Source organism: Alosa sapidissima, chromosome 15 (genome assembly GCF_018492685.1).
Source record: "Alosa sapidissima isolate fAloSap1 chromosome 15, fAloSap1.pri, whole genome shotgun sequence".
NCBI lineage: Eukaryota > Metazoa > Chordata > Actinopteri > Clupeiformes > Clupeidae > Alosa > Alosa sapidissima.
In genome coordinates, this window is record NC_055971.1 from 6,469,190 (window position 1) to 6,496,759 (window position 27,570).

Below are 27,570 nucleotides of genomic sequence, written 5' to 3' on the forward strand. Positions count from 1 at the left end.
GGGTATGGTCTTAGTGGTATCAAAAGCAATACGGAGAGATGAGAGAATCAGTAACAGCGCAGAGAGAAATGTTATTTCATGAAACCAGGAGAAACAAGGTCCAGCCTGGGTGAATAGACATTTTGAAGAACAGTTTGTGCAGAAGTGACACTGGGTCTTTGCTGACAGTAAATATGTGTTTTTCTCTCTGTAGCCATGGTTTCCATAGCAATTTCTGTGATAAGGTTAGGGGGTCTCCCGGTCTGTTATCTGTTATTTGTGCATTCACACAAAGTAGTGCCTTAAATGAAGGAAGCATCTTGAATTTCCCCTGGGGATCAATAAAGTATCTATCTATCTATCTATCTATCTATCTATCTATCTATCTATCTATCTATCTAAAGACTGCCGTTAACTTCAAGGTAAAAAGTCAATCTCCTATATAATCCAATCCAGAATTCTTTTGACAAAGCAGCCTTCTCTTTTCAGTGTATTGAAAATGTTGCATCTTTGTTTACTGTTAATGGGAGTGCATGAGAAAGTGTTACAAGGCTACAGTCCCTTTGCTTCTTCCATCAGCCTTTCCTGGGTCTCTCCATCACACAACAGTGTCAACAGAGTAGCCAAATTACAGTAATTCAACTTCACACACACAGATTATCCGACAAACGCCTTATACTAATCCCAGCATCCTCACTCTGCATCCTCAGAGGATTTAGAAAATACTTGCTAATGAAAAACAATCAGGGGCTCTCCTCGTTATGAAATGATTGCAGAAAACATTGGCCACAGTCACCTGCTGTTTGTGTCATCTGGCTCGCTCCCCATAGCTACATTAACTGAACAATCAACAACCAATCAAGCACACAATAAAACCAGGGAGGTCCCTTTTAAATGGCACATAAGACTTTATGTATCCCACAAGCTGTTGTTCCCAAAGAGTTAAGATATGTGAAGCTTCGTTTTGTGTTCGGCTGAGTTTACAAATACAAACCCTGTGAGAGCTCCCCTGCTTTGGACTCTATAGTGACCGGCAGATGAACCTGCTCAGTATCCATTTAAGAATCCTGTACCATACACTTAGGGCAAGGCCAGGCCCAATGACACCAGAGGACTTCCTTCTGTGGGCTATCTGTCACTGACAGGCAGAAAGCCTTTGGGGAGGTCTCATTGTCCTTACCTCTGTGCTCTGTGCACCTTCAGGTCACATGGTGCTGATGGGATCTGAACATGTAAGTTCTCACTAGACTGAGACCACCAGGCCACTGCTGGTGTATCCTTGTGGGAGATGCATTTCCTGGAGTCTGACAGCATTCATGTTACTAGTGCTATTAATATAATTAGCATCACAGAATGTGTGTTATGCTCTCAGTGGACAGAATCCATTTGTGTTTGTTGGTTACATACAGTATGGGGGACAAAAGGAAACATGGAAACCATCCTTGATATTTTACTTCTTTGGCTTCATTTGAAGAAGGGACCAATACATGGCTGTGCTCCTTGTCTGTAGCTGGGTCACAATGAAGGAAGCAGGGGGTCATTATCTTATAGTCATGGGGAACCTTAGGTTAGCTGCCATGTGATGCTACTGAAAAGATGTCCAAGGACGTTGCTATTGCTGTTTCTGAAGAGGATGCAAGGACAGCATTGCACAACCACACAAATCTACAAAGGTCTTCAGTTGAATAGAATGAACACTCAGCTTTGACAGGAGATGGTGTTCCTTTTAACTACACACCTACCACCTAACCTGATAGAAGGTCCCTATGTGAGCAGGAAACCTATTCCTTTAGCTTGTGTCCATGATGCATAAAAACCCATTAGCCAACTCTGACTTCTTTCTGTGACCTTTCACGTTATGACATTTACATACTCACGCTGCCAGGCTTCAGTCTCCAGTTATACCCCTAAGCATCCGTGCCACTCCACTGCTTCTGGTCAGTAGCAGGGTGATGATGGACATTTTCATCCTCAACTGCCCACTCTCTAGTCCATCCCATATGTTCAGTGTGTCCTCTGTCAAGGTAACATTCCAGATTGCTGTGTCCTCACTGATCTCTCTTGTGCTAATCATGCACACACTGTGAGCTAGCTGTAAATATCCATAGTCCCTCCCTCGCTGCATGCTTTGAAATGGGCTCTTCTGGGGCCCCTCCGATCCCTCAGTGCTGTTAGCTCCGTTTCTCGGCGGCTGAGCAGACCTCGGCCGGCTGGCACCTGTGTGTTTTACGGGCCTGGGATGCCTGTCCACTCGCATGGCCACCAGAGGCGTGACATGGGTCCAGAGCGAGGCTGTGGGCCACACGTGCAGAGTGATGCAGTCTTACACTGACATGTCCCTGACACAGGGGAAAAGGAGAGGCAGAGAGGGAGGCATGGAAAGAGGGATAGGGAGAGAGAGAGAGAGAGGGAGAGAGAGAGAGAGGGAGAGAGAGAGGGAGAGAGAGAGAGAGAGAGAGAGAGAGAGAGAGAGAGAGAGAGCTGTGAGTGGAGCTCCAGGCCACCGGCTCTGGTCCTGCTCATTTCATGCATTGTCATTGTGACAGCAGCGTGTGCAGGACAACAGCACTTTTGACTGAGCAACACAGCCAAAAACCCAGTTACACTATAATGCTGCAATTATGTTATGTTATGCCATTGTGAATGTTATGTTAACATTCTATTGTATGGCATTGTATACTTTTTTATGCCATTATGTTATGTTATGCCATTGTGAATGTTATGTTAACATTCTATTGTATGGCATTGTACACTTTTTGCCGTAGTGTAAAATGTGCATGTTGATGCTGATCGTATGCCCACATAACATTCTGTGATTGTATATCATAGTTCCATTTTGTTTTTCACTCTGTTTCAGTGGAAAGAAGTATTATACTGGTACTGTGTGAGCTCTAAGGGACCAATCGTAACACCCCCAATTATCACCACTTTTGTTCAGAAATTCTAAAACAATGATGTTTTTTAACACTTCAAAATAACATTTGCTAAATGAACCTTTTTCAGTAGCCATATGAGTAGATTTGAACAAAATCTGGTTTGGTTCTTAACGGGAGCATTTACTGCCTGAAATATCCGATTTTGTTTACCATGCTCGGAGTTATAGTGCTGGCCTGACGGGTCACCTATTTACGCCGTTTCAACGAACGCACATGAACGGTTAGACCGAGAATTTTCGTCATGAAATTAAAATTCCAATGGAGCTCCAAATGGTTGTGTACACGCAGTCTTACAACACTGTTTACAGCTCTTCGAGTCACGGTAAAATGTCATTTTTGGTAATTTAGATACACCTATGGTGTGGGTGGTTGCGTTTCTTTAGGAGTCCGCCGTCTTGGTTTGTATAGAAATGGATATTAAGTGACACATATGTGACGGATGCCAGCTAGCTTAGCTGTGCTTGTGGAACAGTGGTAAACCTCACTCCCCGACGCCTCGAGTGCTGCTGGCATGCGAGCTAGTAGCCTGGGCTATTGGCTCAATTGTTAGCGCCCTCGCCTCCCGATCCGAGGTGCTGCTGTTCGCGGGTTCGAGTCCGGGCGTGTGCAGGGCTGAATCGCGCAGGTTCAACACGACGCAGGTTACACATACACGCAAGACGGCGGAAATACAGAACCGGTGGTAACAGCGGGAGTTCCGAAATATCTGTATTGATCTTGATAGACTATCCCTATTATACATGGCCTTGTTTCCACTACATTTCAGGAGCAGATCTTTTTTTCTTCTACTTTTTTTCTGTGTGTGGGCTCGGTGTAGATGGGTTTTTGTGCAAAGGGCATGAGAGCAAGGGAGGGGTTGGAGGGGAGGGGGGTCTGTGTCACTGCTGCTCCTCTGCATCAGTACAGCAGTGGTGGTGGGCAGGAGGCAGATCTCAGTGACTAACACATGGGCTCCAGTTGTGTTTCTCCTCCCTGGTGTGGGTGGTGGGGATGAATACTAAAGCCAGACTCTCCATTCTTCGCTCTCTGCCTCTCCACGTTCTCATTAGTCCTCCATTCAGCTCCAGTGTTGGCACTACACGTGCAGGAGAGGACATCTTTGTGTACAGCTTTGTGAGGGACTATTGGAAAGCAATGAAACAAACAAACCATTGCATGTTGTTCTTTGAATGTCAGTTTTATCTTCCAGAGACAAGAGATACTACTTTCTGATTGGCTATCAGGGAGCTATTTACTCTGTATATCAGGATACCTTTGAAGTAGATCTGGTAAAAAAAAAGTTTAATCACCGTTCCATATCAATGCTCTTTTGAATGGTAACTACAACAACCATAGCAAACGGTTGAATGAGCAAGCACGCTTAGCAACAGTGGAATCAACTGTAACCAAGCTAACTACCCACCAAAGACAGTAGTACAACAAACTGAACAGATCAGTGTTCTTATCATACCAGCACCATGCATTAGCTGCATTATGGCAATTGTGGCTAAACCTCTGATGAACTGTACATTTGGGTTTTCCTTCTGGCTTCCTTTGTCTCCTTCACGTCTAGAACCAGAAGCTAGAAGAAATAAAAAAGTAATAAAAATCGATCAGAGTTTATGTGTTGTTAAAGTGTCATCATGATGGGGTCCATAAAGTTGTTGCTGTTGTATTGATTTGGAATTAATTTATGGCTTCCTCTCACCTTAAGAGTCCTAATGGGACTCTTGGAAGATTGTCAGCAGCTGCCTTCCTTGAACTGAAGATGAAGAGTGTGTGGGGGTTGAGTAACAGGCATAGGAGCACCACATCAATTTAATTCAGTCCCACTCATCACAATTGCAATTGGGAAAATCAATTGGAGATATCTATTGGAGATACTGAAGATCTTAAACAAAGCCAAGCTGTGATACTTATGATTTACTGTAAGGCTCAGTGAGACCGATCTCTCTTTCTCTTCTGTTCTGTCCGATCTCTTAGCTATACAGATATACTTTTGACAGAAATGCAAACATACAGCCCCCACCCCTCTCCCTCCATTCACATCTGAGGGGTATGGGTCTAATCTGCACAGGAGTCCCAGGGGTTCTTGCAGAGGCACTCAATCCCACTCATACTCAATAGATTGAATACAACCATCTCTCTTTCTCTCTCTCCCTTAATCTCCTTCTCCACTAGTCCATTCTCTCACATCAATATCGAGAGGATTGAAACGGGAAAGGCAAGGATGAAGGGGACGGTAGTGCCTGCGTTGGGGTGTTAGCATCAGGCGACTGGTGGGAGGGCTTTGTGTGTTTTGTGAAGTTCTTGTTGGGAGGTGTAAATGTGAGCGTAAAGGTCAGCCGTCCCAGAGCGCTTGCACACTGTAGCCTTTATGATCTCCCCAAACAAGCAGTGGCACCACAATGCTGACATTTACCAAAGCTCGCCAATGCAAACACACAGACAAGTGAAAATACATCTGTGCCCTGATGCCCACATACTTTCAAACTGTGCATGGGCATAGATGGGGTGCATCTACTATATCTAGCTGTCTAAAATGTCTAGAATTTTCTAAACTGTTTTGTGCTGCAGTGCAGGATTTATGAAACATGTATTCTGTTGCTGTAGACTTTGTTTATCACTCTGTTAATCCCTTGACACAAAGCCTCAGAACTGCATGGTTAATTTTTTCATTTCACTGAAGCAGGTGTTTTGGGATACCTCAATTGGTGTTTACAAAAATTGTATTTGCCAGGAATCAATGGAGCCTATCACTTAACTTCCTTTTCCCCTAGTGCTGTATCTATCTCTACTGCTGTGGGAGAAATGTGTGTAAGTGTGTATGTGTCAGTGTATATGTGTCAGTGTGTATGATTGTGTGTGTGTGTGTGTGTGTGTGAGTGTGTATGTGTGTATGTGTGAGTGTGTATGTGTCAGTGCGTAAATGTGTATGTGTGCGTGTGCATGTTTGTGTGCACCCGCGTGTGCAGTCATTTGTGTAAGTGTGTGCGATGGGCTGGAGTGAACAGATGCACTGCGCCTGCAACACAGATTCACTAGATACTTAGCAGTGTGGGGACGGAAAGCGAGAGTGAGAGTGCGCACACGAGAGAGAGAGAGAGAGAGAGAGAGAGAGAGAATGAGAGAGCGAGAGAGTGAGTGAAAGGGAAGAGTGACAGATGGAAACAAAAAGAGTGCTGCAGAGAGACACACAAGAGACACAAAGCTCATGCGAATAAGAGCAAAACAGGGAAACAGCGGTGAGAATAAAGAAGAGAGAGTGAGAGAGAGAAGAGTGGAGAGAGAGAGAAGAGTGGAGAGAGAAAGAAGAAAGAAGAGAGAGAGAGAGAGAGGAGAGAACGCAGGGGCTATAGCTGCACTGGACGGCTGACTGTCTCTCACTACCCTGGAGCCGCTGCGGCAGAGCTGGAGCTTCACTGCTGAGATCACCAGGAGAGAGGAGCAGAGGAGAGGAGCAGAGAGGAGGAGAAGAGAGGAGGAGAAGAGAGGAGGAGAGAGGAGGAGAGACCACGGGAGAGGAGTACAAGCCAAAGAGGAGCAGAGAGAGCGAGAGAGAAAGTAAACAGAGAATCTGGGGCAGAGACACATTAATGGGACACATTAACATCGGCTACTAGGAACGCAAAAGTGAGTAGAGAGAGAGAGAGAGAGGTGGAGAGGAGGAGAGGTGTAACCGCAGTCTTGGAATGTGCTGATGTGCCGTGCTGGTACAGGAGTGTGCCTCGTGGCCGATTCAGAGCGTGTTCCCCTCCCTCCCCCAACCCCACGCATCTCCCCCTCCCCCCTCCTCCACCGCAAGCTTTTTGTCGTTGCCCTGGCTACTCATCAGCTCACATCCTCTCTGACTCCTGCACTCTCACACACACACATGCACACACACACACATGCAAACACATACACTCTCCCACCCTCACTCTCTCTGCCTCTCTCACTGACTTGCGCTCACACACTCACAGATACCCAGAGGACGCACTGACCGAGAGCCGGACCACTCCAAGGAACTTTGTCTGTGCTTCTATTTAGCATTTAGGACAGCCTCTCCTCCTGGCTTGCCTGTCTTCCTCTCCTTGACGCTTCTCTTGCTTTGACAACTTTTCACCTTCGGGAGAAGTGAGTCTGCTGGGAGACAAGACATCCGGACTCTCCTCGCTCCTTCAGTCCTTTTTTCTGACCACGAGCGCACCAGCCTCCACCTGCTGCCACCATGCAGGTGTCCATCGCCTGCACCGACCACAACCTAAAGGGCCGCAACGGCGACCACGGCAAGCAGAACGCCACCAGCCCCAACGTGGTGAACGCGGCGCGGGCCAAGTTCCGCACGGTGGCCATCATCGCCCGGAGCTTCGGCTCCTTCGCCCCTCGCCACCACATCTCGCTCAAGGAGTCGACGGGCAAGCACACGGGCATGAAATACCGGTACGTCCCCCCCCCCCCCCCCCTTCGCCACCTCACCTGCAGCATCCCCAGCATCCTGCATCTCTCCACATCTGTATACTCTCAGCTCTCTGTGTGCGTCGTAGTCTCTTTCTGTCCTTCCTTCATCATGTCATGCTTCATGCTTGCTGGTTTTTACTAGTCTATCCTCCATCAGGCTTCTTTGACAGGGTTCCAGCACTAGGCACAGTACATCTGTCACAGTTCTGTCACTGTTGTGAGAGCTCATCTCCAGACAGAGAAAGTGTGAATGCACTTGTTCTTAGTAGGAATCCCAGCAGCACGTGTACGTCTCAGCTCCTTCCCAGCACAGCCATGTTTGCCTGTCTTTGTTGTAAGCGCTGTGCAGTCAGACTTTTTGGACAAGTTCTCAAAAGCTCAGTGACACTTGAGGTGGGTTTGGTGCAGAACAGCTCTTTTTGATTCTACCTAGCCTGGGTGTGTGTGTGTGTGTGTGCGTGTGTGTGTGTGTGTGTGTGTGTGTGTGAGAGAGAGTGAATGAGACAGGGAGAGCATGTAATGTGCGTGTAAGAGTGAGGAGCAAGAGAGAGAGAGAGAGAGAGATAGAGTTTGAAATGAGGCACTGCATTGGTCCTTGTCCTCTCCTTGTGCTTCAGCGTGCGCTGGATGTGTTTAATTCTCTCCAGGGCTGCTCCTAAGCCCCTCTAAAGCCTCTTGAAGCCAACGGTAACACCTCATGCTTATCTCCCTTTCAGTCTGCATCACCGTTTGGGAGATGCCCTATTATTTGCACGCATGTGTGTGTGTGTGTGTGTGTGTGTGTGTGTGTGTGCATGTGCGTGTGAGTGTGTGAGAGAAAAAGAGAGAAAGAGATCTGGCTTTGTGATGACTCCCTTGAAAGCAAATGACTGTAACACTGTCCACTGTAGCAGTGAGATTCTAGGCTTGTAGCATACACAAACCTGCCACACTCATGTCACACATATTTCAGGTTCATATGGTTCAGTTCGGCATTCAGCAATCGTTTAGATCCAAGTCCCTGTAACTGTAGATCAGACTGCTTTCCTTTAGAAAGCCAGGAGTACTTAGGAAAAATGTGCAGGTAATGCATAATACATCTGAAAGTGACACTGACTTCATCATCGTTTGTGACATGATAATAATTCATATTTACCACTTCAGAGGAAAGTTCAATTTTATGATGTGTTTTCTCTGTGAGTGCGAAAGGATTTTTAGGGTCTTTTGTGATGGTGCTGTGTGTGATGCTGAGAATTACATATGAGCAATTTACATTTCTTTATCATTCTCATCGCATAAACATCCCTGGGTAGAGATGCAGTTGTGCAATTCATGAAGTGTAGCCTGGTAAACATAGATCTTGAGTTCATTTCCATGAAGGTACAGTATATCTGTGCAGGAGAGACAGTTGTGTGCATGCAGCCCACCCCTGATGGAGACATGACAGGGGGCTGTTAGTAATCGCATCTCATTTCAACATTGTTTCATTTCCTCATGACAGCTGCACAGATTTTGCCAATATGTGAAATCCATGGTCTTTAAACATGTGTGTGTGTGTGTGTGTGTGTGAGAGAGAGAGTGTGTGTGTGTGTGTGTGAGAGAGAGAGAGAGAGAGAGAGAGAGAGGGAGAGTGTGTGTGTGTGCGTGTGTGTGTGTGTAGATGTGTATCTGCTGAAAGAATCATCAATTATCACAGCTCGACTCTTGAATGCTCACAGATTAGAGTTGGTGTCATTTAGTATTTGAAATTGGATTCCGTACTCTAGACAGTGACTGAGTGGACACCTTTGGTCCCATCTCCCTCCTCCCACATTAGAGGGGCCTCCGTAGGCCTGGTGGCTGGGGACTACGCCTGTCAGATCTGACAAGCACAGGAGAGGCAGAAAAATGAAGAACCTGCTCTCGGGCCATTTGACAGACTGCCTAGACACATTCTTGTGTTTTGAGCAATTAATCCCTTTTGGGCTGAAGTGGCGAACGGCCGGCGGTTGTCAGAAATGACCTGCGCTTGTTTTTAGTGCATTGCAGAGGAGAATGTGGGTGAAAAGGGAGAGAGCCCAACCTCCATGTCAGACCAAGTCTGATGACTGACTGATCTGAACCCTTCCTTTTGTGAAGATGGGGAGTGCTGGCCCTCTGACAGGCTGTCAAAAGCCCATTAAATGTGCAGGAGGATGCAGTGTGTTGCGCAGGAGCCCGGCTGGAGCGGCTAGTGTAGTGTTACGCCAAATTCAGTGATTCACTCGTCAGGCCTGTCCACAGCCCATTGTCTGTGCTGACTGGGTGCTCTGTTCTCCCAAGTGCTCCAACCTTACTGCGCTCCTCCAGTTACATACATACATGCTAAAAGACCTGCACATATGGATGACTAGACAGATATCACACACACACTCACACACAAACACACACACCCACACACACACACACACACACCCACACACTACTAGAAACTACACATACCCAACTATGAATCGATACTTTCCCCACATTGATGGCAGTTGAAAGTTGAACAACTGATGTTGTTGAGATGAGATGGAGTTGCTGTATGTATTGCATGGACTCTTGTGTTGTGCTTCATACTGTACATTTGACTAATCACTGAGTCCATATGAAGTCACATCACGAGTCACAGCCCATGACAGCACCCCCTGACTGCCTCCCATCCGCGGCCCAACGCTGGGAAAGGTCAAACACATGGCAGCCTAATTGGCTCCTGTGGACATGGCCCTCCATCGGGAGCATCATGCCATATTAGGGTAAAGAGCAAAGTGATAAGCATGCTTTCATCATGCCACACTCTAATGGCTCCTAATGGAAAAAGCCTGTCAGCAGTTTTCATCTGGAAAACTGCCTTTCCGTTTTCATAAGAGATGTTTTTTCCTATTTACAATGAAACATCTCACATGTCACTGTTGACCTTTAGAGACATCTACAGATCAGGCTGAGCAAAGGGCCCTCCATGGAGACGAAACTGAAAGAAAGGTCAACAAGAAGTGTGATGACTAAAGAACGTCAAGCACTTCAAATTAGCCATTCTAAAGTCATTCTGAACTTAAAGGATACTAGCCTGGAAGCCAGCCGAACATATCCCCGCCCACAACATTTGAGGTCGGGACGTTCGGTCTGGAATTGTTCCAATGAGGAGCAACTATGCCCGAACCAGAGCTGTTCGGACCAATCAAATTGTCTGAACGGGGTTTATAAGATGATGGACAGATGAGCAACAGTGCCTCATCTATCACATAATCGGAGCATGCTCTCTCCCACTTGCTTCCTGTCTCACTCTTCACTGTCCTGTCCAAATAAAGGCAAAAAAAAGCCCCAAAAATATATAAAAAATAAAAATAAAAAAAAAACCAAGGAGGGGAATATCCGTTTTTCCGAATAGTCTACCCTGCTACGTATAAATGTGGGCTTAGATTTCGCTATCACATGTTGTAGAAGATATTGACAGCGCAATAACTTTAAAAAAATGACCAGAAAACAATGTTAACAGTACCAACAACATTGTTCATGATGCAGTAATACATCATTGGTAGAAACAGTGGCAACATGTGTAATACCCCACCTCCTAGAAATTCTCTGCCACAGCCTATGTCTGTGTCGACGTTTTTCTAATTTAAACCAAAAGTGATTAATGCTGGCGCACTCAGAGGAAACTGTTTACCGAGCGAGGAAAAAAATGCTGCGAGCCAGGAGGAATCTGACCAGCGTGCACAAACAGCCACTCGAAAATCACTCAGCTCTCTCGAAGTTCATTTCTGCTCGCGCAAAGTGAATTTCCCGTGGGTCTCTACTTGGGGAAGGGAACCAGGGTTGGTACTTCAGAAAAGGCCAATCAGTACCGACCCTGGTTCCTGATGACATCACCAACCGGAACTACGAAGGAACGACACAAGTGCGACTGCTCAGGGGCAGTACTTCAAACCACCAAACTTTTGTGATTGAGAGTTCAAAGTACCCTTTCTAGAAACACCAAATCCAAGAACGATGGATCGAACTACAAAGGTTGCGATGGAAGTTAGCCAACTACACTTTCTAGAAACGCACTACTGATCCAATTGAGTGCAGAGGCAATTCCCCCCCTCTATTAGTTGAAACACACCCCATAATCACGTCCCAATGGGGCAGTATCAGACTCAAATTCTGAAGCCAAACGCCAAACTAAAAGGACACTGTTTACCATGGTAGAATGAACTGTAAAGTCCCTGGGACAGTCCTGTATTTTAAGTTATTCGGAGTAAAAGCTCCAAAATAATAGTACCTAGTCCACCATGTGCTTCTTTAGTTGTGCCAACAAGTTCCGAACTGATAACTTGTGATTGTCGTAGGGGAATAATTCGGACGGTCTGTATCTTTTTTACAGCCTCTGCCAGGGGGTTTTGATGGATGGGTTGTATTAATCATATTGATTGGAGCTCCAGAAGTAATGATGTTTGTAAATGTGACACCAGTAGGACATGTAAATGAATGACTAAACCTGGTGGATATAGTGATTGAAAGAGTAGTGGTGTGTGAAAAAAGCTTGATGGGAATAATTGGAATTCTTTGAAATTTACATTCAAATGGTTATTAAGTTGCAAATGGTTCTGTATTGCAGTGTGTAGTTGAATATGTACCTGAATTGTGCTGAAAATTAAGTGCTTTATACAATAGAAACACTGCTGGAAGGCTATAATAAATGATGCATATCACACAGGAATCATGGGAAAATATGAAAGTTCAGAAGAAAAAAATTAATGTCATTCTAAATGAATTAAAGTAATCAAATCCAGTCAGCAGCAGCAGCAGCACATACTCTAGGTGTGGAAACACGGGAAAAAGGTGGTGGTGGTGTGTGTGTGGGGGGGCATCTTCATGCAAGACCAATTCTATTAATAAAGTAGCCTCTGAATGTGTGTGAGAGAAAAGGAGAGGGAGAGAGAGAGAGCAAAGAACAATGATTAGCCATCTGATTAGCCATCTGCTATTTCATTCTTTGGACATTTTTATCACTCAAGGTAATTCCTTTTGTTGGTCTCTGGGGGTGTGCATATGTATGTACACTGTATGTTTTTGTAAGTGACCAGTGTTACAGGATTCTTTCACCATGACCGCTGCGAGGCACTGCAGCAATGCAGAGCAGAAATACCACATATGCACAAATACAACAGTTGGTGAAACACATAAACACACATACACCTACATGCAAATACACACACAAACAGCCTCTCTCTCTCTCTTTCTCTCTCTCTCACACACACACACACACACACACACACACACACACACACACACACACACACACACACTAATGATACCTATAAAAAAAACATCTCTTTCATCATAACACAGAAATTGCTCCCACTTAATATAGCCAACTATATGTATGCATAAAAGCAACAGCATGGCAGCAACATTCACAAAAACGAAAAATAGGAAGCACTGGCTCTGCACAAAAGCAACCATAATCAAGATTTACAGTGCCAAGAGCTTCTGGCTTTCGCACTGAGCAGTATAAACTATTCACAGTTCACTAGGTTGAGACAAAACGGCTGAGGTATCACTCAAAGGGCTAATTTTATTAGAATGGTCTCTTTTATTAAGGATCCACAGCGGTGATGAGCTCTGGCTCTCTGAGGTCTGGCAGCCAGGATGAGTGCCAGACAGGGGGGTGTGTTGTGCTGTGCAGTGCTGAACGAGCACCCTGGCAGTAGCACATCTAGAGATGGAGCTGCATCAGTGATTAAAAAGGGCAGGACACTGTAGTAATGTTTAAATTACTGTTGTCAATTCCCTAATTGAATATCACCAATTGCCTGGATTTCAACTACCATCTCAACACCATCCACAAATCACATAGTTGAAGACATTATTTTAATTACATAGCAGTGTTATTAAAATGTGATTTTAATTACAGCTTTTAGTTATTTGTATTGATGGTGTTCATATTGATGGTGTTCATATTTGTGGTAGGACAGGAAGGCTACCGCAGGAGCTAAGCAAGGAGCTGCGATACCCTCAACCCCCCCCCCCCCCCCCCATGGCCATGGCTGCCCACCACACCATGGAGCTCACATTTAATTAGTTTGCAGATGTTTTGATGTTCCAGCTGTGTTCACCAGAGGAGGCTTCTAGTAGTGAAACTGATGTTTGAGATTCCACAGAGTTGCACCAGCTTGTGCGTTTTCGTCAGATGTTGACGTAGGGTTTTGGCAGGATGCCTCTGCGGTCCTTGAAAAAAAAAAAAGAAACGATGAGCGACGAGCAATGCTTCATTCTCCTGCCACTAAGATAATTGGCCCCTTGGGGAAAGTGTAAGCTATAGCTCAGAATACAACAATGGCTGCGCTGCATTTCTACTAACAGTACAATTCTTGGAGGAAAAGTGGGGGTCAGGGGGCTAAGCACACAGTGAAAGAGAAGAGTTTATGTAATTCTAAAATAGACCGATGAGTGCAAATATGTGATTACATATCTGGATGAGAGCCCTGGTGATACCTGCTCAACTACCACAGTGCATGGAAATGAAACAGTACATACTGGATATTTCAAATTGGCCCGATGTGATCGCTATAACTAGCCAGTTATGATTTTCAGTGTTCAGGGAGAGACTAGCCTAGCAGGGAGAGACTAGCCTAGATCTCTTGAATCAATAAGGCAAAGACAATTGAGAGGCAAAGTATTCCAGTAGAGAAAAGCAGAATTATTTTCCTTATAGTCAGCAAATTAAATAGGCCTATAAATAATCCCACAAGAAATCTTTGTCAAAAATGTTTATTTCAGTTTTTCCTATTTAATGCATCTGTCTCCAGTACCAGTAGCAATCTCCATTCCACTCTAATATCATACTGTTTACAAAAATGAAAAAAAAAAAAAAAACAGAATGTCATTACTAGTTATCAACCAGAGAGAAAAAATACTCTTTTCTGGTTGGCTGATGGGGTGGCTATTAATTCTGAATAACGAGACCATAGATAAGTAGATGCTGCATTGTCCTACACATATTCATATCTATAAGGCTCTGGGCCTATGTTAAAAAAGTTCCATCACCGTTCCATATCAATGCTTATGAATGGTAACTACAACAACCGTAGGACGATGGTTGAGCCTGAAAGCAGGCTTTGGAACAATGTAATCAACTGTAAACAAGGTAACTCATGCTATCACTGTTAGGGCCAAAGAAAGTTAAACTGAACAAGTCGGCTTCTTTTTAAACGGAACCGCTTGTTTCCTTTAGATGCTATAAAGGCATGACTATTGCCTATGGCAACCGGGTGACAACTCTGAAGTAGTTCTTGCCTCTGGCCCTCGTCCATTAATTCCGTATAACAGGACACCTCGGCACTCGTTATTCCATACATATCACAATGTGACAGGTTATTTAAAATATTTGAAAGGTGCATGTAGTGTGCATATATAGGAAATATTTGAAATCAGCATAATGACACATTTGGTTTTGTCTTTGTTAACTAAGTGCATTTTTCTCAAGCAAGCACACTTCCCACAGTCATTCCACACATTATCTGTCTTTCTTTAAATGTACACATAAGCAGGGGCGATTCTAGACCTAGAGCCTTGCTGGCACAGGCCCCTAACTCCCAAAACATAAACAAAAATAAAATAAATAAATGTGCGCGCAATATGAAATAAATGGCTTGCCTGTCTCTCTCCTCCTCTTCCTCCCCCTGCCTGGTACTGGACTGCCCAGCCTGTGCTCTTTCTCCCCTCTCTTCTCCTTCTCTTCGACCTTCCTCTCCTTCTCCTCCTCCTCAAGCACTCTCTCCCTCAATTGTTGTAGCAGCCACTATCCAGCAACATCCAAACACATAGGCATAAGCAGGCCTATACTCACTGCATGAATGTAATAGGCTTTCCTATTAACACAAGGGAAGCTTATTTTTAGTGAAAATTGAGATATACTTCCCTCCCAGGCAAGGGTCCTATAGTCATCCTTGCAATACTGCAGTTCTTTGTTGTAGCTTAAATAGCCTAAAGCCTTCATCCTGACTTGGTGATGATTTGCAAATGTAGCCTAATAATCAGAATCTGATTCTGTGTAGATTACTGTAGGCTACATTTGCAAATGCAACAAACTTATTTTTTAGAAGGCTATGTTTAGTTTTACAGTAGGACAGCTTCACAAACAGTATAGGCTACTTTACAGGACTTTCTCTACAGTAGGCTGTATGTATAAATCATTATTAACTGTCCGCATGTGTGTATGCAGCCTACGCATGGTGTGAGTGTGTGTGTGAGGGAGAGGGCACAAACTGGGGCCTGTACTACGAAGCGGGGTTACTGGCTTATCTGGGTAACTTCGAGAGTAACTTGATCACGTGTGGCGTAAGTTCCCGATTAACCCGTACTACGAAAGTTGGATAGGTTTTAACCGAGGTATGCTGCCATGGCAATTTACGCTGCATCTCAAACCTGCTCCGACCAGGTTATGTTCTTGGTTAACCCAAGGTTTCCGTTAACCACACCCTTTATAAGTACCACCCCTCCACTAACAATTTCTCCCGAGACATGTCGGCGTACCTGGATGATCCATACGACATTGGAGCGCAAATCGTGAGGGACTCTCTTCGCAGGGCGAGGGGTTTTAGAGACTGCCAGAAAATATATATAGCCTACCCGGACGATATTCTCTATGAAGATATAAATTGTCAGCCAAGGGAATTCGTTATCTTTGTCAGATGATCTCTAGGAAGACGTCTCATAGCAATGCCCGTACGTGGACATTCATGTATTCCATCGGTGATGCAAGAATACTGTATGTCCGAAAATAAATAGGACATAGGCCTACAGTATGCTGAACATCTGAGCAAGAATAGCCTAAAATAAATAGCCTACAGTAGGCCTAATAAATAAAAATCACCATTTTAACAAACTTGTTGAATTGAATGTCATATTACTGTAGTAGCCTACCCTGCACATAAAGGCTACACATTTCCACAGCACCAGAATCCGACCGAATGCCTCCCTCAACCTCCTCCATAATCGGCCTTCCACTATTATTTGCGATGGCCAACTCCTCTGCTTCTGTAAAACACTCTGGTGCCTTTTCTCCTACAGTAGTGTTCAAAGACACCTTTTTCTTGTTAGCTGTAAAACAGAGGCCAAGTGAAGGCTATAAGCTAGGCCTACATGTTTTCATAATTAAGAAATATTAATGCAAGCTATAACTAGATAAACCTACTGTACTATTCTGAATAATGTTTTTGTGTTTCATTTTCACCTGCTGCCATGTGCGTTTGGCAACGGTGTTGCATCTGAAATGTTCACAGGACGTATTTGACGTATTTGATTTTTGTCGTAGAGTGGGTTTTAATTCCTCATAACTTGTCATAATAATTGTGCATTCCTCATCCGTAAAATAAGGTGATCGCGTCATCATTGAAAGTGGTGACTTGCGCTGCAACCCGCCCCTTTTATGTGAACGCGCACAAACTCCAATTAGGTTAACCCCGGCTCAACAAATCAACTTCATAATCAGCGTTGTAGTACCGATTAACACCACTTAAGATAACCAGGTTTTGTCAACCCTGGTTTAACAAAGTAACCCTGGGTTACATCTGGGTAGGTTAAGCTCCCTTCGTAGTACAGGCCCCTGGTAATTAGTTTAAACTGTTGCTAAATTTAGGCTACATGACGCTAAGCATTGAAAAACAGATGCTAATTATGTGGGCAACATTCTCTAACAGCGTGTCATTTTCTCTGTCAAACAAGTTGTGAATTTGTTGTAACATCAAAACAGGGGACGACTTACTCTGTGCTCAAAGTGATGTGATGAGCTCCAAGCGGTTTCCACTGTGTATTTGTGTGTGTACAACGAAACACTCGGAAGAAGAATCATGTGAATGATTTTCATTGGTTGTTGCGTTCAATCTTACCCAACTACAGAGGTGCTATTTCCTGATTGGCTATTATGGCCCCTTTCTTTTTTTCCTTGTTTTTTTGATTGGCTGGTAAGTGACAGGCTCGAGTCATAACTAAAGCAGGCACGGAGATACGCTCATGAATGCAGTTTCCAGCTAGAGCCGCGCTAGAATTTTACTGGGGCACTGGAGACTTTTACTAAGGCACGTGCCCCAGTGAATAAGGTCTAGTGACGCCCCTGCACATAAGTACCCAAAGTAACACATTCACACAAGATATCTCTTATTGTCAGTCACTCACAGTAAGGAAAGCCAGCAAAGCCAGAGACTGTCCAGGCCACTAGCAAAATGCCTCTTCAACCATCTATGATCCTCCCCAAACCTCTGGATCTGTTCAGATGGAGGAAAGACGCTCTCCTATGGTTTTAGTCAGCTCCTTAAGCCAGTGGAATATTTCTTTACATCATATAAGAAACATAAAATTGGTATAAGAGAATATTTTTCAGAAAAATGTGCATATTACAGTAAATATGCAGTTCTGACACACACAGAATTGTATGTATAATGCTAGTGCAATTATTAACAGCTTCTCAACTGTTTCTCCTAAGAGACCACAATAAAACTGAGCAAGTTGTCCTTTCAGGGAGTTCTTTCCAGCAGTGATCATTCTGATTACAAATTCTCAGTAGAGTGGTATAACTTGAGGATAATCAAGGATAACTCATAACCGGACATAACTTATTAAAATCTGTGTATGAATAATAATTAATAGTTTATGGCATGCCATCGTTAAATTGCAGATTGCATCTTAAACATGCTTTTTAATGCTTTTGAATTCATAGAGTAAAATGTGCCTCCACTGAACTATCTTTAGAGAAAACAGGAAACATGAAGCTGAATTATCACATTAACATCACCATGGAGATCCGTAGATTACAGCACTTTCAAAACATTAAAAGTTGCCACCTGGTAGGAGGATGCACATTTATGCTTTCTCTGTGTTCTAATGGCCATAAAAGTTGTTTCCGTTTCCGTTGATCAAGAGTTTGGTCACACTGGGCTTGACGCACAGGTTCTATCTGATGTACACTGTGAATTTAAACTGTGGTAGCTATCCCTCTCAAGCCAGCCGTACTCGTTTAAAGCTGCAGTTGGCAAGTCTGACAGATTGAGGGGACTCCCCCACCTCCCCCACTACCACCGAGCACCCTCTCATCGAGTTCGTGCTCGTCAGTGCGCACCAGACTGCACCAGACTGTGATTGACAGTCAGATCTCACACAGCCCTGCTCTGATTGGACCGAAAGAACCGGGAGTTGTGGATTTATGCAAAACAAATAACAGGCTCTAAGTGATCTATGGATAATTAGATGTCCAGGTTAATTACAGGTTGAATAAATGGTCTCACTTGCACTCACATGCAAATATAACCTCACTCACACAAACACATCTGCGCACATGCACACACACAAACACACCTTGAATTTCCCCTTGGGGATCAATAAAGTATTTATCTACGTATCTATCTATCTACACACACACACACACCATACACACACAGTCCACAAAAATTCCCATACATATGCATCTACAGACAAAACTACACACACACACACACACACAGACACACACACGGTCCACACAAATTTCCACAACGTTTACATTCTTTCTCAGCTATGCGCACCTCAAGGTTGTTTGAATACAATGTTTGATATCACTGCCAAGTTCCCTCACTGTGAACTTGTAATTCCATTTTTCACATTTAATTTGTCTACTCCTGGATTGACCTTGTAATTCTGGTTAGTGTCATATCACCAAAACCTGTGAATACTGCTCAATTGGATCAGCAGTTGCTTTGCTATAATAATGGGGTGCATGCCGTTCTGTCAACAACCTCCCTCTGACTTTCTGTACGCCTCCACTCCGTTCCACTCCTCGCTCTCTCTTTGTGTGCTCTGTGTGTGGTGGAGAAGAGGCGGTTGTGTTCTTCCGCTCCCTTACATTGCTAAGTGACAGAGAGGGCTGGACCCTGCTGTCCCGGCTCCTCCACACTGCTAATTAACCTGATGAGGCCGCTCACAGAGACAGTGTCACCGTCGCAGAGGGAGGTTGAGGGGTGGGGGCCAAATCCTGCCTTTACTAGGACGTCCAAATAAACGGGTGTCATGTTAACATCTCCTCCACCTCCTTTTAGTTCCACGTTGTGAGGACTCGGTGAATCTACGGGAAACAGCTTAATGCTGGAGTTCACTTACTTCATCTGAAGTGCTGTGAGACGCTTTGGGGTTTATTTCCAGCATAATGATGGCAGGCTCCTGTTGCACTGTTAGTCACGCTGCTGTTGTTTTAGCTTTTAAGACAACAGAGAACACAAAAGAAGGCTAAATGAGGAGGCCTGCGGAAGAGAGGAGAAGGCCAGACTGCTAATTTAGAAGTGCTGGGTGTTTTGTTCTGGCTTGCCACCCTGATAAAATGATTTGGAGCTTATTTTGCTTACCTCTGCGTTTGCATACGCCACTTAGCGGCTGCCGCGTTTACACTACATGCCTTAGTAAGCGATTCTCGCCCACTTTTATTCATCACACTTTATCTGCGGGAGCAAACTAAGAGCAAAGCTGACTTTCCTCCAACAAATATGAGGAGGCCTCTGACCCCCCCACACCTGAGCTGGAAGCCAAGGCGGGGATGGCACTCTAATTACCTTCGCCACAAGAGATGCTCTGCGGTGCTGAATTTGTGAAAAGTGACACGCTTTCTTCTTTTTTTTCTCCCTCTTTCTCCGCCTCGGTAATAATCTCTAGACTTTATTGTCGGAGCACAAGTTGCTCATGAATAATCTATGATATTGTTCCCCAAGGTGTGAATGCTATTGCCTATAGCGCCAGCTAAATGCTGCCCCTGTATTGCTGTATTTATTTGATTTTGCTGGAAAAAAATGCCTTGCCACAGTGAATAAAGATGTGATGGTGAGAGGGGGGATTGGGAATGGGACTGTGTTCAGGTTGAGCATTATTCATATTTACAAGAAATCATTTCAATCCCCTGGGCAAGTCGGATGGATTCACAGCTCTGCTCTTGATGTAACACAACACTCTTCGGTCTCTTACAGACAAAGCTTGTCACACAACAAGATACACACAGCAGACTCATCTGCATACCAAAACATTGCAGATGTAACACCACTGTAGAACAGATTCTTACATGGACACTCTTTATGATAAACAATAGCCACTTTTATAAGGATTAAACTATTCAGAATGAAAATGTTTGAGAATCTTTGATCGGAATAACCATTGCTGCTTTGATTTTCCTTGAGACCGTAAACATGGCCGTTCAATCGGAATAAGAACATAATACACCATCCGTTTAATTCCGATTAAAATTCTAATCAGATTGCCAGTTTTATTCCGATCAAGGTGTTTATATGTGGATTTCCGCCCCGATTGAGCCATTATTACAATTCTGGATTAAAAGTGTCCATGTAAACTCACCTACAGTATACATTACATGTTTTATACTCTATAATACTGTATACTATTCAATAAACTGTGAGGAGTTACAGCATTATAATACCCCAAAATATTGTTCTACTTACACACACACACATACACACACACACACACACACACACACAATCTCTGGCACTGTGCTTCAGGTGCTGTGCTCACTGGTTTGGATGTCTTGCCCTTTCCTGTGCACCCTGGTGAGTGCTCTTCCTCCATCCTGGCTCCCTCTCTCCCTCTCAACACCTGAGACAGTCTGTCTCCTCTCGGCTCCTGGACCAGCCTCCTCTGGAGCTCCTCTCTGGCCTCTAAATCCCCCTGTTATTACCCACCCGGCAGGGCAAAGCGCAGCTCATGGCAATCTGTCTACCCCCCCCCCCCCCCCCAGACCTCCAAGCAGGTGGCTCTCCTGAGTGCCTGGAAAAGCTTTGAGTGAAATTTAATCTCTCCGTCGCTGCCAGTAATAAGCATCACATTAAACACCTTCGCCGGCTGATGGTGATCTAATAATACTGGAGATTGATGGTGTGGGCAGCCCCTTGAAAGGCACGCACTGAATCTGTGTGTGCATCGTGTGTGTGTGTGTGTGTGTGTGTGTGTGTGTGTGTGTGTGTGTGTGTGTGTGTGTGTGTGTGTGAGTCGGTTAGCGTCCTTTTCATAATTTATATGTGAGGGGATGAATGTGTCCTATTTTACAGCATAGGGCAGGTTTACAGGGGGCCGTCTTTAGACACCATTAAACTACAGTTCAGGAGAAATAATCGGGTTGCCCGTTCCACACCAACCGGAGATTTATTAAACATGTATTGCATGCATGCTTACAGCACCTCCCCCTTACTTGCCCACAAATAATGGCTACATTTTCAGTTGAGTTGCCAGGGACAGTAAATTAATCATAATGTGTGTTTGTGTGTGAGTGTGTGTGTGTGTGTGTGTTTCTACATACTGATATTTGAGCTTGCATTTTGTCATGTTGCCATATTGACCCTCTGCTGCCTCTGGTAAAATTGGTTTTCTACACAGGTCCTGCTTGCTGTCACAAGCCATTTCATGCAGTTCAGAACCTGATCTTAGAAGAACCTGAAATTATTTTCTGAGAAAGATTCAGAGTAGGATTGTGTAAGGCAGTAATATTTGTAGAAAAAAGAGACAATTTAGTGATAGACTGTGATTTACACAATAGCAGAATATGCTCAAAGCAATCAAATACATTCCCTACAAGAAATAAACACTAGTTTTGACATTGTAAAAATAATGTGGAGGGAATATTGTGTCTGACAGATTTGTTCACAATGACCTTCAGGAAGAGGAACATTAATTGCTCTTCAATACTTCAAAAGTATTGACTAACGGCTGCAGGTTTATCCCCTAGAATTGTAGCTCAGTATAGATACTGATGACAATTTTCACTCAGTCCAATAACTGTTTCACATCAGACAATCTTCACTGTTTTTTTCCAGAAACTGTGCCGTCATACAACAATACATACAAACAGCAACACACACACACACACAAACACACACACACACACAGACACACACACACAAACACGAAACAAAAAAAGAGAAATATCGACCAGCTTGTGTATTCTAAGCATTCCCCCAGGCCGCCTCGGGGGAAACCAGCTCTTGAGGTTGGTCTGGCGGGATCAGTCTGAAGGAGTCGAACACACTCACTGTTCTGGCCCTGCTTCTGACTAAAGCAGAGATGAAGCATGTGGAGATCAAACGCAAATGTTCCCAGCCCTGCAGAGCCTTGGCTTCCTTATCAATTTTTATCACATTCAAATGGTTTCCCAAAACCTCTTAAAGCTCTCTCTCACACATCCACTTTGTCTGTGTGTGTGTATGGGGTATCTGTGTATGTGTGTGTCTTTTAAAGGGCTTAATGATAGCCATGGGGGTAATGACAATTGGAAATAAAAGGGAAATGAATTGATGATTCAGCACTACCTTCCATCTGCCTCTCTCTCTCTCTGAAGTGTCTGTAAAAATTCCCGAACTGCTCAATTGCTAAGCGCATATAAACCTTTTGCATTGAGGGGGGGTGAGGGGTGGGGGGTTGTGTTTCGGAATGCCAACATGTTTGATGGTGCAGGAGAGCAGAACTCATGCGTTTCAGCCAAAGTGGGGCATTTGAATTATGAATCGTGTGCGGCATTCCTCTCCAGGGGCTCCACTTCCACCCTGCTTCTGCTGCCCATCATGCATCTCCCCCCCATCCATACAGCCTGGGTCTGCATCCACTCCCAGTTGTAAGCATGTAGACAGGCGATCAGTGCCTGTGTGCTGCTTGCTCTACTCCTCCATCAGGCAGGGGATGTCTTGTGTGAGCGGGAAGCAGCAGCTTACATCCCTCTCAGATGCACACGGATGTGCCCACACACAGGCATGAGCATGACCCCACACATATGTTTGATCATTCAAATCCCAAGAGGTCTACAACAACACAACACAAACTCACTTTCCATCCTGACTGCACCGCTGCAGAGACCAGGGGACACTTAGGGGACACTTTTGCTCTCATAGTTGCTTCTGTACCAGCACATCTCCACTGCAAGTCTGCCAGCAAAAATAGACTCAGTACTTCCTGTCGTCCATCTGCCATTTTAGCGCACAGCACCTAATTATTCCACAGGAAGCTCACCGTTTCATAGTGTTCTTCTTTTTCAAGACCACTGTGCTGCTAAAGGCCAACCAACAAAGGGGACAAAATCAATTGCACCTTCTGGCCAACTAAGATAATAATACAAAAGATGTACAACATCCGGTGAATGCCAGGAGCTAGCAAAAGCGTTATTGTTTGTTTGGTTACGGTGAGACACACACTTGAGACTCCGACGCAAGTTGAGACACGGCCGGAAAACATGGCCTGGCACGCCATCACGTCATTCTTCTCCCCGTCAGTCACGGCACCGCGTCACTTCACTGTCACTGTTGCTGTGATGCCATGTTCATTCATCTGAGTGACCTTCGTGCATTTCTTAACATTGTCTGTGCGCTCTCTAGCCCCACTCCTCTCCTTTCTTCTCCTCCGCTCCTCTCAAGGCTGCAGGGCTCTCCGGTGAAAAACGCTTCTATCGCTGCCCTGCGGCACCTTCCATCCACCCACACGCAGTGATTGAGTTTCTCTCTCTCTCTCTCTCTCTCTCTCTCTCTCTCTCTCTCTCTCTCTCTCTCTCTCTCTCTCTCTCAGCGAGCAGCCGACACCACTACGACTTTGCATTACGCCCACGGCTTCCGGAGTTGCCGGGAAACTATGAGGGCTGGTGGTCATTACTCCGTGTGGTTGTGCCATCATGGGCGAGATTAGCGGCGCTGCTGACAGACAGGGGTGGGGGGGGGGGGGGCGGTTCACAGAACATTCTGCTCCACAGGAAAGGTGACACGGTGTAAAGCGGCACGCCATATATTAGATCTGCCTGGAGTAAAAGGGTTTTAGGGAAAGTCTATTTAGGCAAGTCCCCTCTATTCCAGCTCCCTGATGTTCAAAGAACATCACCTGTCACATACTTTTACACTCAGATTTTGCATAAACTGATGTCATGTTTTCTGGATCTGCGTAGATCTATTTGTTCTATTACAGTATTGATCTGTCAGAATGAATATTGAGCCTCCCATGTGGCGGCCTCCTTCAATGGGAGAAGCCCCTGCAACACTGTTAGGTGCGATTTTCGCTGTCACACTGAATAGCTGAATACCATTGATGAACCATCACAGCCAACAGGAATGGTCAGATAGAATAGTATTTCATTTCACTTTTCCTTATTCTATGTTTTTTTTTCCCTCTATTCTATGTCTGATTACAGCTATTCCCATCCATCCACTGAATAAATGCCAGGTTGATGGGACCAATATTACCTCTACCTGGGCCTTACATCTATGTATTCAAGGCACTCTAAGGCAGATTGGAGCAGCACTCAGCCTCTTGACTCAGGGCTGTTTCTCTCTGGAGGAATAGTGGTTTAGATATTGCCCTAATAGTCCTCGTATGGATCACACCCACTTTAGCCTCAGTCGCAGAGTGACAGTTTCCATTTCGCAGATCTCTGATCTCCAGGGGCTGAAAAGTCTGTGCGGCTACATCTGATCTCAGGGCAGCCACAGAGCGGGAAAGCTGGGCTTTTGCTCTCCGCTACACGGGCTGAAATGACCCTGACATGAGCGTGGATTCAAAGGGTTTGGTGCATTCAGGCTTGTTATCCTGCTGTCCGTACATTCCTCCCTTCTCCTGCAGATATTTCTCTGCTCTTTCGGCTCTGTGTTTTTCTTTTCTGAAAAGGCTCTGCAGTATAAAGAAAAACAGGTAAGGTAATGTAGTTAGTTATTGTTAGTGTATTGTTTATCATTACTCTAATGCTGTAAGTTGTTATAGATAAAACATTAGGCTAGAAGAAACCACGTTCCTGTCACCATATGCTTAGTTCTACTGAATCCTATTGAGCAGAGGCAGATGTATAGGAGGAGAGGTATGTTCTTGTGTTTATCCTTGGTGATCTGATCTTTGCTTTTAGGCTGTGCTCGTGCTGCAGAGCTGAGGGCTGAGCCCGCTCTCAGCAGACTCAGTAATGAGAAGCTCTGCAGCATCTGGGAGAACCTCCTGGGGGTGTTCACAACACGCCTGTAGTGTCACCTATTCTCACACCTCTGCAGTTACTGTAGGTCATGGAGAACCTATAGGGGCACATCTTCTCACAGTGTTAAACCTTAATGACATTAAATCAAGGTAACATAGGAGAATGTTCATTCTCAAAACAAAATTAGTTTCCAAGAAGATATTTCAAACATACTATTACTTGCATATAATCTGTATACAGTATTTAATTGTAATCTTTGTGTTGTTTATGTAAAAAAATTTCTTAGAGAACACTTCATAGTAGGCTCAATGGCATCACACTCAGCCGGTGTTGCCCGAAAGCTGTATTTGGGTAATTAGTTTTCTAGTGTTTTAGGCAAATGAATGTATTCATTATAAGAATTTACAGAAACAAGTTACTAGTTTGTTCACATTGTCATAGACTAGGAACTAGGAACATTCTCAGAGAAAGAAGGTCATGCACTGATACGTTCATAGCTCAGTTTCAATAATTAATGGCAATCATTTCAAACAAAAATAACAGAGGATAAAAAGAAATCAGATTTCATCTCAGCAATTTTCCTTTGTAAGCAAAATGCCTGAGTAGATTACTGTCACTCATTGTCATAAAAAGCAACGCAATTCATCTTTTTTAGAAAAAAGACACCTGTATCTAATCACCACTTTCACTTACGAAAAGAACACAGAGCAAAGCCTCCTCTCCTCCCCGTTCCCTCGAGCTTGGCATCTCACTTCTTTTTTTATGTTTTCTCACTCCCCATGTGACCTGTGTAGGTGTGTGTGACTAATGAGACATGCTAAGCGGGAGGGATCTGCATATGCCAGGTGCACTTCTGCATGTCTGCTATGACAGTGATCATGGACCATAGCAGAGCTTCCCACTCACACGCACGGCACAATGCACCTCGTCCTCCAGTAAGCTGTAAGAATGCAGGCACACACGACACACACACACACACACACACACACACACACACACACACACACACACACACACACATACACACACACACATACACAGCTGGGCTTCCCTAATGAGAGAACACATGAGAGGACAGACAGACAGAGACTGACATTTGGAGAGATTGAAATGGAGACACAAAGAATCTTATGAGAGAGAGAGAGAGACAGAGAGAGAGTGCTTATGTGGTGGAAAGGTGATGGACAGTGTGAATCCAGGGATTTCTTGTTGCCCCTGGAAACCAAGTGATTAACACCATAACCTAGTTGTCCTTTGTGTGGACGCTCAGTTGTGCGCAACTGCAACACAAAACAGCACTTCCGTTCAAGCCAAAAGAAACACTGATGCATCATTTGAACTAGACTTTACACCATGTCACCTTTCCTGTGGAGCAGATGAGTAAAGTTTTCTGAGTGTCTTTTCAATTGGATGAATGAAATGAATATTTGCAAACATGACTCACACTGGCATTACAGTGGTTGTGAATGTTACAGCAAATCTTTGTAAAGGTGAACTTGTGATATGAGAGGGACAGGCTGCTAATAAGGGTTTAGAGTTGCGTGATCTGAATGAAGTGTCCCATATCTCTAATTACTGTGATATCGCCATACTGCTATCTCTCTCTCTCTCTCTCTCTCTCTATCTCTGCCTTCACCTCACATCCCTCAATGGGCATGTAGGTGTGTGTTGTAAGTACACACTGGCCACTTGTTTGGGTGATCAATCCCTGCAAGGCTCTGGCCACGCTCCAGCAGCTGTTTGTTGCGGGGACAGAATGTGCGGGTGCCACCCTCACTCTTCCAAGGCTGACTCAGCACTCCCTCATCACACTGCTCTGAATGCTGAGCAGCTCCCAAGGTCCCCCAGTCCCCACTTTGTCACACTTGATTCTCTCTATAGAGTCCAGGCAGGAAATTCAGCAGTAGCAGCACTGTGTGCTCTGGCATGCTGATGTGAGTCTCAGCTGATAGCCTGTTGCAGCATGTGTTTATGTGGATGGACTCATAGCTCATCCAGTTTCCACCCTTATTATTTCTGTTTTTTCAAAGTCAAAGTCAAAGTCAGCTTTATTGTCAATTTCTTCACATGTTCCAGACATACAAAGAGATCGAAATTACGTTTCTCACTATCCCACGGTGAAGACAAGACATATTTTACCAATTTAAGTCCACAGACAAACATAACATTCAAGTAAACAAAAAAGTAAGTAAATAAGAGGGCACATATAATAATGAAAAAAAATAAGAGCAGCAAAATTTGGTTGAAATTGTGCATAGACAGTCAATAAAATACTAGTGCAAAGTCAGGCCAATAAAAGGCTTGTGTAGTTCTGTTTGA

The 27,570-nt window shown here is 44.5% G+C and overlaps 1 protein-coding gene across 5 annotated transcripts in view; it reads left to right on the forward strand.

The window, feature by feature from the left end:
• The window catches only part of kcnab1a (potassium voltage-gated channel subfamily A regulatory beta subunit 1a), an 80,662-nt gene that overhangs the window by 20,912 nt on the left and 32,180 nt on the right, over positions 1-27,570 (forward strand). The window contains exon 1 of one of the 5 annotated variants that reach the window (XM_042063939.1): positions 6,695-7,316. The exons of the other annotated variants lie outside the window; for them this stretch is intronic. Within the exon in view, the coding sequence (XP_041919873.1) occupies positions 7,105-7,316 (212 nt within the window). The 5' untranslated portion in view covers positions 6,695-7,104. Of the gene's footprint in view, positions 1-6,694; positions 7,317-27,570 lie in introns of those variants that run through there. 5 annotated transcript variants of the gene reach the window in all.